The sequence below is a fragment of the Dendropsophus ebraccatus genome, chromosome 8 (genome assembly GCF_027789765.1).
Source record: "Dendropsophus ebraccatus isolate aDenEbr1 chromosome 8, aDenEbr1.pat, whole genome shotgun sequence".
Lineage (NCBI taxonomy): Eukaryota > Metazoa > Chordata > Amphibia > Anura > Hylidae > Dendropsophus > Dendropsophus ebraccatus.
The window spans coordinates 3,604,832-3,618,086 of record NC_091461.1 but is presented as its reverse complement, the minus strand read 5'-3'; the positions used below and the strand labels follow the sequence as shown (position 1 = coordinate 3,618,086).

The following is a 13,255-nucleotide window of genomic DNA, read 5'->3' as shown; positions in this document are numbered from 1 at the left end:
TGGGCCTATTTTACCTAGTTAATGGAAAATTTTGTTAGGTTTGTGAACGCTGCTAATGGTAGAATGCTCAGCTGAAAGATGTTCTCCAGGTACTGGCGGAGAAGCTCCGCACTAGGGAGGATGATGTTGAGCAGCAAGGGATGTATGGTTCTGGGGGGTTGATTTAGGAGGGCTTTGCAACTCCTAGTTTTCTTTTTTTTTTTTCGTATTCAATGAGATTTTATTGAAGTTTTGTAGGAATACAAGAATAAATGACAATAGGAAAACAGAAGTGTTCACCAACACAGTGTGAACAAGAAAATAAGTAACAATTTTGACACAGCAAACTAACATCAGAAACAGTAGACTCAGCATCAAATAGACATTAATGCTGTCATCCAAATCGAAAAATGAAACCGAAAGAAATCAGGCATGGCACCGCAACTGTGCAGCGCCCGCATGTCACAAACCTAATATAAAAGAGAAGCAGTATGAGGGAAAGGACTAGAGAGCGGGAAGGAGAAGGGGGGGAGGAGGGAAGAAAAGGGAGGGGGAAGAGGAGGAGAAGACCGGAAGGAACAGAATAGTGATATCAGTGCGATCCTCCAGGGGTTGGTCTAAACCCAATTCGGAGCCAGCTAAGCAGGGGCCCCAAGAGATAAAGTCAATTAGTGAGAGTGTGGTATTCTGGTGTCTGCAGGAACTCCGACCACAGGAGCCATAACTTAGCCACCGCCACAGCCCTCACATTGAACTCTGCACACAGTTCTTCCATCCTGTCAATGACTAATATTTCCCGGAACCAGTCCGTCATTGTGGGGCAGACAGTAGTCTTCCATTTCCAAGGAATGACCCTATGCGCGGCCGTAAGAAGGTAGCATACCATAGATTTTTTGTTCCCCGGGACTGTACCTGGCAGAATTAGAAGTAACAGGACGGTCGGGTCTTTCTGCAGCCGAGTGCACGTGACTGTCCGCACCACATCCACTACCTTATCCCAAAAAGGACGCAAACACTCACATGACCACCAGATGTGCAGCATGCTGCCCACCTCCCGCTCGCATCAAAAACAGGTATCAGGAACAGCCGGATAAAAGGAATGTAGCAGCGCGGGAACTCTATACCAGCGGGCTAGTATTTTATTATTTGTTTCCTGATACCTGCTGGAGACAGAGGACTTGTGACAAAACAAAAAGGCCTTACTCCACGTAGACTCTGTCAATGTACGTGAGCATTCTCCCTCCCATCCCCTCTGGAAAGCGGGAACCGGGAGGCTGGAGGAGGAAAGAAGAAGGGCATATATCTGATAAACCGTGTGTGTCGGGGAAGAACTGGCTACACAACTGGCGATCGTATTAGCGGATTCAAAATGCTGCAGCTGTCTATAATGTAGCAGTGTGAGAGGGGTCTGTTCCGGCACTGGGACCAGCTGTTCATACAGCTTCAGCGCTGTTAAAGTTGACGCGTGTCGGAGGCAAGGAAGGGAAGGCAGGTGTGGAGCCAGAAAGTGCTCCGACTCCAGTCCTTGTACGAAGTCCCTATTACATACCAGGGGGGTTAACGGGCCGTCTTCCGCAAACAGCGGTGCTTTCAGAAGCTGGGCTTGACCAATCGCTGCTGTTATTTGTGATACGTATGGGAGCTGCGCAATTTGCGTTCAGGGCCACTGAGCAGGGCTACACCAAAGGACTATAGAGAGAGGTATGTGCGCTTGTGAAGCCTCCATTGCCACCCACAGCTTAGTGGTTTTGTGGTGAAATCAGTCTAGAATCCTGGTGGACACCGCCGCCAGGTAGTAGGAAAAAGGGTCTGGTAAAGCCAGTCCACCCGAGAGTTTGGGTCTAATTAAGGTGGACCTCGCTATTCCAGGTCTCTGTCCACATCAGATGAATCATGAGAAGAGTCTGGTAACCTCCCCGAAGAAGCGTTGAAGGATCAGGAACATGTACACCAAGATATTTAAAGGACTTTCTAGTCCATGTGAGGGGGAAGGACTGTTTGAGGGACAGTAAAGTGGCAAGGGGAAGGTTAAGATGCAACGCCACGCTTTTAGAAAGGTTAAGTTTGTAGTTGCTAAATCCACTGTATGTTTTCAGAGTGGAGAGGAGGGCCGGGAGCGAGGTCGTGGGGTCCGATAGATAGAGTAGTACATCGTCAGCAAATGCTGAACATTTCATATGGTACGAGCCAACGTCTATTCCCCTAATCTCCGTATTATTTCTAATAGCCTGTAAGAGATGTTCCATCACCAGGACATACAGCAATGGGGACAGGGGGCAACCCTGTCTTGTACCATTTTTTATAGGGAAAGGTGCAGACAGGGAGCCATTAATCCGCAATTGTGCCCGCGGTTGCGCGTACAATGCCATGATCCTAGACAGTATTATCGGGCCCAGCCTTAATCCCCTAAGGACCCCCTCCATGAAGCCCCAATCCACCCGGTCAAACGCCTTCTCGGCATCGAGTGAAAGGCCAGAAATTTGGCATACAACTTTGCGTCTGTGTTGATGAGTGAGATGGGTCTGTAACTCGAGCACATATTAGGACCCTTCCCCTCTTTCGGGATGACTGTAATATAAGCCAGTTGGAAGGAGGGGGGCACAGGGGAGTCTGCGGATATGGCATTGCACACAGCTAGGAGGCTCGGCGATAGCTCAGTGCGGAGCAACTTAAAGAATCTTTAGGTTTACCCATCTGGCCCTGGGCTTTTACCCGATGGAAGGGTATCAATCGCTGCAGCCAGTTCAGTAGCGCAGAAGGGTTCTTCAAGCGCCGCCAGCGTTTCCTGTGGCAACGCCAGGAGCACTGTCTGTGCTAGGAAGGAGCTGAGGGCGCCCGGTGCTGTAAGGGCAGGTCGAGGGAGGGAGTATAGCTCGGAATAATATTTACTGAAAGCGTCCAATATCTCGGAGGTAAGACGGGTTAAGGCTCCCGTGTCACGCTTCACCTAGGGGACATGCAGCGAGGCTCGTTTATCTCTCAGTGACCTGGCTAACAGTGTACCCGACTTGTCCCCCCATTCATAGAATTTGCTCGCGCAGATTTGTCTGTATCTATTGTTTTTGTGCTCAAGGAGCAGCTTCGCCTCCTGTCTCACCTTAAGCATAGAGGCTTTATGTCGTGTCTCAAGATCGTGAAGTTCTGTAAGCAACTTCTAAAGTTTATAGACGCTGCATCCTTTTTCAGTCTAGCCCCATGCTTAACCAAGACCCCATGATCTCGATCAAAGTTAGCAACAGTAGCTTTGAGCTTTGCTAAGCAAAGCGCGTCTGACAGAAGGGACTCGTTAAGCTTCCATGTGAAGGACCGGGGGGAGGGAGTCTATGGGAAACAAGATGGTGCAGTGTACGGGGGCATGGTCAGAGCTGACTATATTGCCTATGGGCGAGGACACTAGACGCGGCAAGAGGTGATGACTGGCAAAGACATAGTCAATACGCCTATACACCTTATGAACCTTGGAGAAAAAGGAGTAATCCCGATCATGGGGGTGGAGCAGTCTCCACACGTCACACAGCTGCATGGTGTGCAAAGACCTACGTATCCTATTGATTTTATTATAGGGGTAAGAGGAGCGTCCAGAGGAGGTGTCCACCAGTGGGTTCAAGGGAACATTTAAATCCCCACAAAGGAGAATTTCACCCTGTGCAAACGCTGTAAGAGCATCTAATGTTTTTGCGAGAAACGGACAAAAAGAAACCTCGCCTCCGGATCCTCCTCCACCGCCAGGACAGTGCATGGCACAGACCTATGGACAAAGATAGCAACTCCCTTTGTCTTGCCCAAGGGGTTGCTACTGTGGAGCCAGGTGGGGAAGTATCTGTTCCGGAATTGGGGGACCTTAGACTTCAGAAAATGAGTCACCTGCAAACACAATATTTTGGTGCCCATTTTGTGCATTGAGTACAATATCTGGGATATCAGGGAGGTTATCTTAACCGACTCCATAGCCTGTACTCCTGGCACAAAAGGGGCTTTCGCACAGTGATGGGAGAGGATCGCACTGGCCACAGGGTGAAAGGAGAAGAGATAGGAGAAGAGATAGAGGGGAGAGGGAGAAAAGCAGGTAGATCAACAGAAAAAGCTAAACCTGTGAGTAGGTAGCACAAAACTAAAGCGGCAACCGACAGGTGCACTTTCGCAGTAGTTTACAACCAGCTAGCAACTATTGGGGGGGGGGGGGGAGATGCAAGGAACGCAATTCAGGAATTCAAAAACCTAGTATTAGTAAGCTCCTCGGCCTCTAATGGCATATGAAATAGAACTGAACAATCGGGGGGGGGGGGGGGGAAGAAAAGAAAAAAAGAATAAACATATGGTATTCCCATGGGACAGTAAGTATCACTTATGCTCACAGACCACCACAACCAAAAGGCAAAATAGGAACAGTCTCACAAATTCAGATGCTCGTCAGCCCTCCACATCCGACCTCGAATCCGCTCTCTGACGTCTCCTGGAACGTTGTGGTCTCGGGGAGTAGACCGGTGGGCCCCTCCGCCGTGCTGACGCAGTCAGGAGTGGGACAGGCGCATAAGGATCTTTCAGAACGGCTTCCCACTCAGGTAGAGCTATTGCTGGGAGATTAAGTGCTTGGAGGAATTCTGGGAGGTCCGCAGGGACACGGACACTGCGCATCCTACCGTTCTGGTTCACTTGCAGGGCGAACGGGTACCCCCAGCGGTAAGGGATACTCCTCATCCAAAGCATTTTGAGGAGTGGTTTCATAGAGGCTCTTAGGCGAAGTGTTCGTCTGGACACATCAGAAAACAGGGAGAGTTGGGCGCCATCAAAGTCTGTTTCCTTGGCCAATCTCGCCTTTTGCGGCATAATAGTGGATGCGACAGATGATATCCCTAGGTCTGGAGGGATCCGCACTCTGGGGACGAAGGGCCCTGTGGGCATGGTCAATTTCGATATGGGAGTGCTGAGGGTCCCCTAGCAGCTCGTTAAAGATACCCGTGAGGGTTGGGATGAGATCAGGTGTACGAGTGGCTTTAGGCAGACCCCGCAAGCGAATGTTATTACGCCTGTTTATGTTTTCCAGATAATTCATATGCGAGATGAGATGCTGCTGCTGGGACATCTGGGAGGTCAAAGCCCCTTGCATAGTGGAAACTGTATGTTGTACGGACACTTGAAAAGTCTCTAACTCCTGCACTCTATTTTGCAATGACACAATGTTTTTAGGTCGGCCGCCATGGAGGCCAAATCATTCTTAGAAGGGAGGAGGGCCAGGAGGGCTTGTAGCTCAGGATGACCCTGCAAAAATAATGCTGCATCTCTGCTTGAGATGGAGGGGGCAGGAGCTGTATGGTGCTGAGCTGCTGCAGATAAAGGCAGTGTGTCATCTGGGCCTCCCATAGCCCTGTCTGCCTGGGAGAAGAGAGACTGTGACATGGCCAGCTGAGTCCTGGGGGTGCCAGGGAGCGGCCCAACAGAGGGGCTGGTACGCGGGACCATGGATGCTGGGCTGAGGTCCATCTCCATTCTGGCAGTCATTGTGATAGGAGGAGAGGACTGGATGAGGCAGTCTATGGGGGGTCCGGCGGTAGTGTGAGCCACTAGGCTGGGGGTGCTGCTGTTTCCTGGCGGCTGGGCAGGATCAGTCGGCTCAGACCCACTAACCTCCTCCCGGACCACTGCTGAGTAGGAGCGGGGTGTTGGTGGGGGGACCCTCTCAGCGAGAGCCGCGGAGACAGAGCGGCTCCGGCGCAGCAATGGCGGCCCCTTCACTTCCGGTCCGAGGCTTCTGGCAAAATGGCAGTGTCGCGCTGCAGCCGGGAGTCGGAGCGCGCCGAAGGGCCAGCCGCTAGCTCCGGGATGCCTGATCAGTGCCTCAGTGACCGCGATCGGGCCGGGACTCCTCAATCTGCGCCGTCCTCCGTGCTGCACGCTGCTGTGAGGGAGGAGAAGATGGCAGCTCCTCAGGCGTGCGGGCCTCACTATCCCCGGGTAAGGCAGCCAGCAGGGAGAAGTAGTTAAACAGCGTTGCCCTGGTCGTCTCCGGCTCTCCCTTTTTCTTTTTAATTTTTTTCAGCCCCATGGGGATATAGCTTTACCCCGGAATCATGCGGCCCTGGACGGAGCTAGCCTTAGCTGCGTCCTGCTGCTTCTATAGCTAGCCACGCCCGCACCTCCTAGTTTTCCTCTGTGTTTGAAAGCAGCAGGGACAGGAGGCAGGTAGGTAGAAAATGAATGAATGCTCCAGAATACTCCCTTTAAGCTTAATGATACATTCTTCTCTGTTATGTTCATGCTCCAACGTATGCAAAGCAAATCTAATATTCTACATTTAGGAGGAAACTAATCCAGTATGGACAATATCTTTTTATCCATGTTCCATTTGTAGGTCTTCACTGTGTGACCAGCATCCCCTCCCCAACTGACTGGCTGAGGATGGACAAAGACAAAAATGAGAAGATCAGAAAGATATTACACCTCACCATAAAGATCATCTACCTGCTGACTGGAGAGGTGAGGGATTCAGGGAATAAAGATGACTTAACACGAGGGAGGGGGGATATGGTGGGAAGGTGACTGAGAATGTTTGAGGTGGTCACCAGCCCCTCTCTCATTGCACAGGATTGCACAGTAGTGAAGAAGACATCAGGAGAGTGTGTGGCCCCCAGCACCCATCCCATCATGGAGCCTCCACCTGAGAGGAACAATGAGCAGAAGATCCTAGAACTCACCCACAAGATCATTGAGCTGCTGACTGAAGAGGTGAGCAATGCTGAAGGACACAGGACTGTGAGGTTATTAAAAGGGTCCTGTCATGTGTTAAGATTTTATCATTATTTTATGCAGGAAAATGATTGTTCAGGAGGACACAAGGACGTTATAATAAAGCCTCGCCAACTCTCCACCTCTCCAGGTAAGAGACGCTCGCTGCTTGTAGAGGAGAGGTCAGCTCTGAGAGTCACTTAGATACACTCATCAGTCCTAACCTGTGGTATATGTGTCTCTTGCAGATAGGTCCTTTAGGGCCGTCACACCCGAGAACTGTTCCAACCCTTATTATATTGAAGACTGTGAAATAAAGACCCACAGCGGCCCACACATCGATGGAGTCATTCCGAAAGTCAAAGTAGATCTACGCTTTATGATTTGCAGGTTAACTGAATAAATCCTCCCATTAGATCAGACGGTATTCAATGTGTTTTTCTGTTCTGGTATCTTGTAGGAAAATGACCTCTTCGTTATTAAAGTAGAAGCTGTCGAGGAAGATGAGATGTATGTGAATGGTGGAGAACAGTGCAAGATGGAGAGCGTTACCACAGACATCAGCATAGGTAAGAGAGGTTTTAAGACTCTGGAGACCTTGCTTCCTACTTCCTGATCTATGCAATTGTACACGCCTATAGTGGCATACATTGCCCGCTGACTTTAACCTTTGACATATCCTCAGACATGTTAAAATTCACTGGCATAGCTGCAGTCCTGTGATACATCTGGGGGGGGGGGGTTCTTGTGTGTCAGTACACGTCTCTTCTCAGCTCTCAGCCAAATCTGACTTCCCTTGCGTCCCATTGGCATCACAACGATAGGGGTATTATCGCCCCTGCGAGCCCTTGGGACGGAGGAATATTTAATGAAATCATAAGTAACTTTAATAATTTTTCAAATAGACCCCTCCCACAGGAAGTATAAATAGTCCCTCCTCCCCACAATCATCAGTCTTTTTTTCTTTGTTCCTATATAGCCTCCAGGGACCTTGCTTCCTCCCAGTTTTTGTTTACATTAGTGTTTATGTCAGGGGGACCTCGAGATAAGTCTCACTTGAGGTTAGGAGCAGGGGTTTTCCTGCTCCTCCGTTTGATCTTGTACTTTGGGTTACTTTATTTCATTTACTGCTGTTTACCTGTGGAGAGCGGGGCTCTGCGGTGTCGCGGGTTTGTTCCGGGTGCCATCTTGGTACGCGCGCTTCGCGTCATCACTAGGAGGCATCGCGGTTCTGGTGACGCGTTTTGCATCATCATGTAGAGTGCAGGGCCCGGATTCGCCATTGGTGGGCTCGGCGGCGTCACGTGATGACGTCATACTCGGAAGTAGTGCGGATGCCGGCCAGGATCTTCAATATAAGGACCTCGAGATAGGTAAGACCAGGTCTGCCTTTTTTGAGGTCCTGCCTTCTCTGTGCTGCATCGTTGGGAGCTGCTGATAGATCTGCCGTACTGTGTTGATCTGCTGTTTGATCTGCTGTGTTCGTCCATTCAGCTATTTTCCTGCTTACAAAGTAAGTGGTCTTTGCTGCCATCTTGTGGATTCTGTAATAATTACAGTCTATCTGATTCAGGCTAGGCCTGGTTACTCAGATATCAATATATATATATATATATATTGTGGACATGTCACTGGTAAAGTGCTCGAGGGGATGTACATCTCACCCAGGTTGATACATAGTGTGAGATGGTGAGTCCAGGAGGCATCTGTGCTCAGCAGTGTTATGCTGCTGAGCTATTATTTATTATTGCCGGGCCTGGACTTACATGGAATGGCAGGTAGGTTTTGGTAGTGGGACTTGCCATTCCCTCCCCCTCGATCCAGTGTGGGTTTTGGGATCAGGTGAGCTCTGATCCCAATCAGCCTGAGAAGGCAAAAGGTGGGCTCAGTATACAGGTCTCTCTCTCTCAGCCAGGAGTGAACAGCCTGCATGCTGTTTGGTGAGAGCTGGGAAGACAGCAGCTGTTGGGGCCTGTTCACACCCCGCAAAACTGACCACTGAAGTGCCAGAGAGGTAACCTGCGTTGTTAGTTAGCGCCCAGACGGGCAAGACCTTTTTGTTTTGTTCTTAAAGCACAGTGTTGCTATATTTCTGTTATGGACTGTTTATGCTGAAAATAAACGCCAAGCTGTTGTTTTACAAGTCCAAGTCTGCTGTGAACTGTGTCCAAACACACCATCCCCCGGGAAGATCCCTACAATTGGTGCTGCGGAGCGGGCAAAAGGGTTGCTAGGGGCAACGGTGTGCATCAACTTGGCTACAGCGGCATATGTCCTGGGTGAAGGCTGCTGCTTCACTCCAAAAACAGACAAGCAACATGGAGGAGATGATGAAGCAGTTAATGCAAGTGAGTCTGCAACAGCAACAGGCATTGGCCGCACAACAACAGGCTCAGGCAGCCGCTAAACAGGATCAGGAGGCCGCTAACCTGCGCCATGAACAGGCTAATAGGCAGCAACAACAGGCTCTGACAGACGCTAACCTGCGCCATGAACAGACAATGGCTGCACATCAGCAAGCAATGGCTCAACAACAGAGACTTATTGAGCACCTGATAGCAAAGCAAGAGGCGTCTGCAGGTGCTAATCCCCAGCTGGTGGCAGCAGCCGCGCCAGAGACTTTGTCTGTAAGAAGAGCTGTGCAGCGTGCGCTGCAAAAGATGACTGCTGATGACGATGTTGAGGCCTACTTAACTGTCTTTGAGCGTGTGGCTGAGCGAGAAAAGCTACCCTCCACTGAATGGGCAGAAGTGATTGCGCCCTATTTAACAGGCGAACCTCAAAAGGCCTACTATGACCTCAGTGAGCAAGAGGTCAAGGACTATGCTCGGCTAAGAGCAGAGATACTCGCCCGACTAGGAGTTACTGCTGCTGTCCGTGCCCGGAGGGTCCGCAACTGGAGCTACAGTCTGGACAAGTCAGCGAGGTCCCAGATGTACGACCTGATTCATCTGGCAAGAAAATGGTTGGAGCCAGACACTTCTACTCCTGCCCAGATCCTAGAGAGGGTCGTGATGGATCGCTACCTCCGTGCACTTCCTGCTGATCTGCAACGCTTGGTGGGACAAGGCGACCCTAAGAGTGCCGACGAACTTGTCAACCTTGTGGAGAGGTTCCAGGCGACTGAGGACTACCTCCGTGATGTTCCTGCAGCACCGTCACCTCCCCGGAGTGCCAGATCTGTGCCATCAGCTGGTAAGAGACTTCCATCTATTGGGGGAGTGTGGAGGGGTGCTGATAGAGGGAAGAGCGCTCAGGAGGTGTCTCAGGGGCAAAAGACTGGTGATGGTCCCCGGTGGCTAAGTGGCCCTAAAAAGGACTCCCTGCCAAGGAGACCAGGCCCTATCCAGTGCTGGAGATGCCATGAGACGGGACATATGTCTGCCCATTGCCCTCTTACCACTGAGCCCATGGAGTGTGACGCTAGCCGGCGTCAGTCGCTATTTGCGGAACCGTCTTTTGTTGCGGTCACTGGACTAGAGACTGAACCGCAAATCTGCAACATTACTGTAAATAACTTTCCTGTTAAGGCGTTGCTGGACTCAGGAAGCCTTGTCACCCTGGTGCATGCCAGTCTGGTGACTGGGGACTTTGTGCCAGCAAGACATATGAGTGTGGTATGCATACATGGTGATACAAAGGTTTACCCTATAGTACGGGCTAATGTCGGGACTGAACTAGGCGCTGTACAATATGAAGTGGGTGTGGTTAAAAATCTTATGCATAATGTGATATTGGGGCGTGATTTTCCATTGTTCTGGGCTCTATGGGGAAAACAACAATCCCCTGAAAGGAGTGAGGAGACCCCTAAGTCTATTGCATTACCCACGGTAAATGATAAAAATGTACAGGATGAAAATGATGCTTTTCCTTTGCAGGTCCTGGCTGGTGAGGAAGAGGCTCCTCCCACTGCGCAGAATGTTCCAGACTTAGAGGTGTCTAGGGATAATTTTGGTACTGCACAATTACAGGACCCCACTCTCAAAAATGCGAGAGAGCAGGTCACTGTTATGAATGGGGTACCTCAGGAACCAGAAGCTGAGAGAAAGTTTCCACATTTTTCTATGGCTAATGATCTCTACTATAGAGTCACTAAAATTAATGATGAGGTTGTGGAACAGCTCCTGGTGCCTAAGTCGTACCGGCGTCAGGTACTCGACATGGCCCATAATCACGTCCTTGGGGGCCACTTGGGGACAGATAAAACGCAGGAGAGAGTCCTCCAGAGGTTTTATTGGCCTGCGATTTATGCTGACATAAAAAAATACTGTGAGTCGTGCCCCACATGTCAGCTTAGCGCTCCAGTGTCGCATTTCCGCAGTCCTTTGGTCCCACTCCCCATCATAGAGGTACCTTTTGACCGGATCGCAATGGACTTGGTGGGTCCCATTGTAAAGTCAGCTAGGGGTCACCAGTACATTCTAGTTGTGTTAGACTACGCGACCCGCTATCCTGAGGCTGTACCCCTAAGAAACACTGCCTCTAAAACAATTGCCCGGGAATTGTTTTATATGTTTTCCAGGGTGGGGATCCCCAAGGAAATCTTGACTGACCAAGGTACCCCATTTGTGTCAAAGGTGATGAAAGAGCTATGCAAACTGTTTAAAATCTCACACCTACGTACCTCTGTATATCACCCACAGACAGACGGGTTAGTGGAGAGGTTTAATAAAACCCTGAAACATATGTTAAAAAAAGTGGTGGAAAAGGATGGTCGTGATTGGGATCACTTATTACCTTACCTGATGTTTTCTATTAGGGAAGTACCCCAAGCGTCCACAGGGTTCTCTCCCTTCGAATTAGTCTATGGTCGTCACCCTAGGGGTTTGTTGGATATAGCGAAAGAGACATGGGAAAGTGAGTCCACCCCATACAAGAGTGTTATAGAGCATGTAGCACAAATGCAGGACCGTATAGCCACTGTAATGCCCCTAGTAAGGGAACACCTCCAGAGGGCGCAAGAGGGCCAAAGCAGAATTTACAATCGTTCTGCAAGAGTCAGGACATTTAGCCCAGGTGACCGGGTACTCATACTTGTTCCCACGGTAGAAAGCAAATTCTTAGCCAAGTGGCAGGGTCCCTATGAAATTGTAGAGAAGATCAGTGAGGTCAACTACAAGGTACACCAACCAGGTAGAAGGAAGCCTTTCCAAGTTTATCACATAAACTTGATCAAGCCCTGGAAAGACAGGGAATCCTTGGTGGCGACAAAGCCTGTTGGTCATCTATCACCACCAATCCCTCCGGTCAGGATTGGTGACACCCTATCAGTATCCCAGAAGCAGGAAGCTAAGGAGTTCCTGCAGAGAAATAAAGACAAGTTTTCTGACCTACCAGGGCGTACGCATCTCATTAGTCATCATATTGAAACTGAGCCTAGAAGCAGAGTAAACCTGAAGCCCTATAGGATACCAGAAGCACGGAGGGAGGCGGTATCATCTGAGGTAAAACGTATGCTTGACCTAGGAGTCATTGAGGTGTCCCAGAGCGAGTGGTCCAGCCCGATTGTGTTAATCCCAAAGCCCAATGGAACTTGGAGGTTCTGTAATGACTTTAGAAAGGTAAATGAGATCTCCAAGTTCGATGCCTACCCCATGCCCAGGGTAGATGAGTTGATAGAAAGGATGGGTAATGCCAGGTACATAACTACCCTCGATCTCACTAAGGGCTACTGGCAGATCCCACTCACTCCTGAGGCTAGAGAGAAGACTGCATTCTCCACCCCTGATGGGCTCTTCCAATACGTAGTGATGCCATTCGGGTTACATGGAGCTCCTGCCACTTTTCAGAGGTTGATGGACTTGATTCTGCGACCACATCGTGATTACTCTGCTGCCTACCTCGATGATGTGGTCATTTTTAGCCCGGATTGGGAAAGTCACCTCTGTAAGGTCCAGGCGGTGTTAAATGCCATAAGTGATGCGGGGTTAACCATCAATGCAGAGAAGTGTGCACTAGCCTTAGAGGAGGCCAAATACTTGGGCTACGTTATTGGGAGGGGGTTAGTGAAACCACAACTAAATAAAATCGAGGCAATACAGAATTGGCCTCAACCCCTCACAAAGAAACAGGTCAGAGCTTTCCTGGGTATTACGGGCTATTACCGGAGGTTTGTGCCGAATTTTGCTTCAGTTGCAGCCCCACTAACTGACCTGACAAAGGGTGCAAAGTCTGCAATGGTGACATGGACTCCAGAGGCCGAGAAGGCTTTTCAAAGCCTTAAGTCTGCCCTGTGCCAACAGCCTGTGCTAGTTACCCCTGACTTTAGGCGAGAGTTTTTGGTACAGACAGATGCCTCTAACACAGGGTTAGGTGCCGTCCTCTCACAGGTCGTGAATGGCGAGGAGCACCCGGTGATGTACTTAAGCAGGAAACTATCCCCGGCCGAGAAAAACTACGCCATAGTTGAGCGAGAATGTCTGGCAGTGAAGTGGGCCCTAGAATCCCTGAAGTACTACTTACTAGGCAGGAGGTTTAAGTTAGTGACAGACCATGCCCCCCTAACATGGATGAAATTAAACAAGGAGAAAAACGCGAGGGTGACTAGGTGGTT

At 49.9% G+C, this 13,255-nt stretch overlaps 2 protein-coding genes across 3 annotated transcripts in view; one reads left to right on the top strand and one right to left on the bottom strand.

Moving 5' to 3' along the window:
• LOC138799069 (zinc finger protein 585A-like) overlaps positions 1–13,255 on the bottom strand; it is a 201,897-nt gene that overhangs the window by 132,634 nt on the left and 56,008 nt on the right. The gene's annotated exons all lie outside the window — the stretch shown is intronic.
• Positions 1–13,255, top strand: part of LOC138798974 (zinc finger protein 271-like) — a 37,682-nt gene that overhangs the window by 1,985 nt on the left and 22,442 nt on the right. For both annotated transcript variants that reach the window (XM_069979624.1, XM_069979623.1), the window contains 6 exons: positions 5,024–5,096; positions 6,329–6,453; positions 6,562–6,702; positions 6,787–6,853; positions 6,951–7,066; positions 7,163–7,271. In XM_069979624.1, the coding sequence (XP_069835725.1) occupies positions 5,033–5,096; positions 6,329–6,453; positions 6,562–6,702; positions 6,787–6,853; positions 6,951–7,066; positions 7,163–7,271 (622 nt within the window). In that variant the 5' untranslated portion in view covers positions 5,024–5,032. The remainder of the gene's footprint in view (positions 1–5,023; positions 5,097–6,328; positions 6,454–6,561; positions 6,703–6,786; positions 6,854–6,950; positions 7,067–7,162; positions 7,272–13,255) is intronic.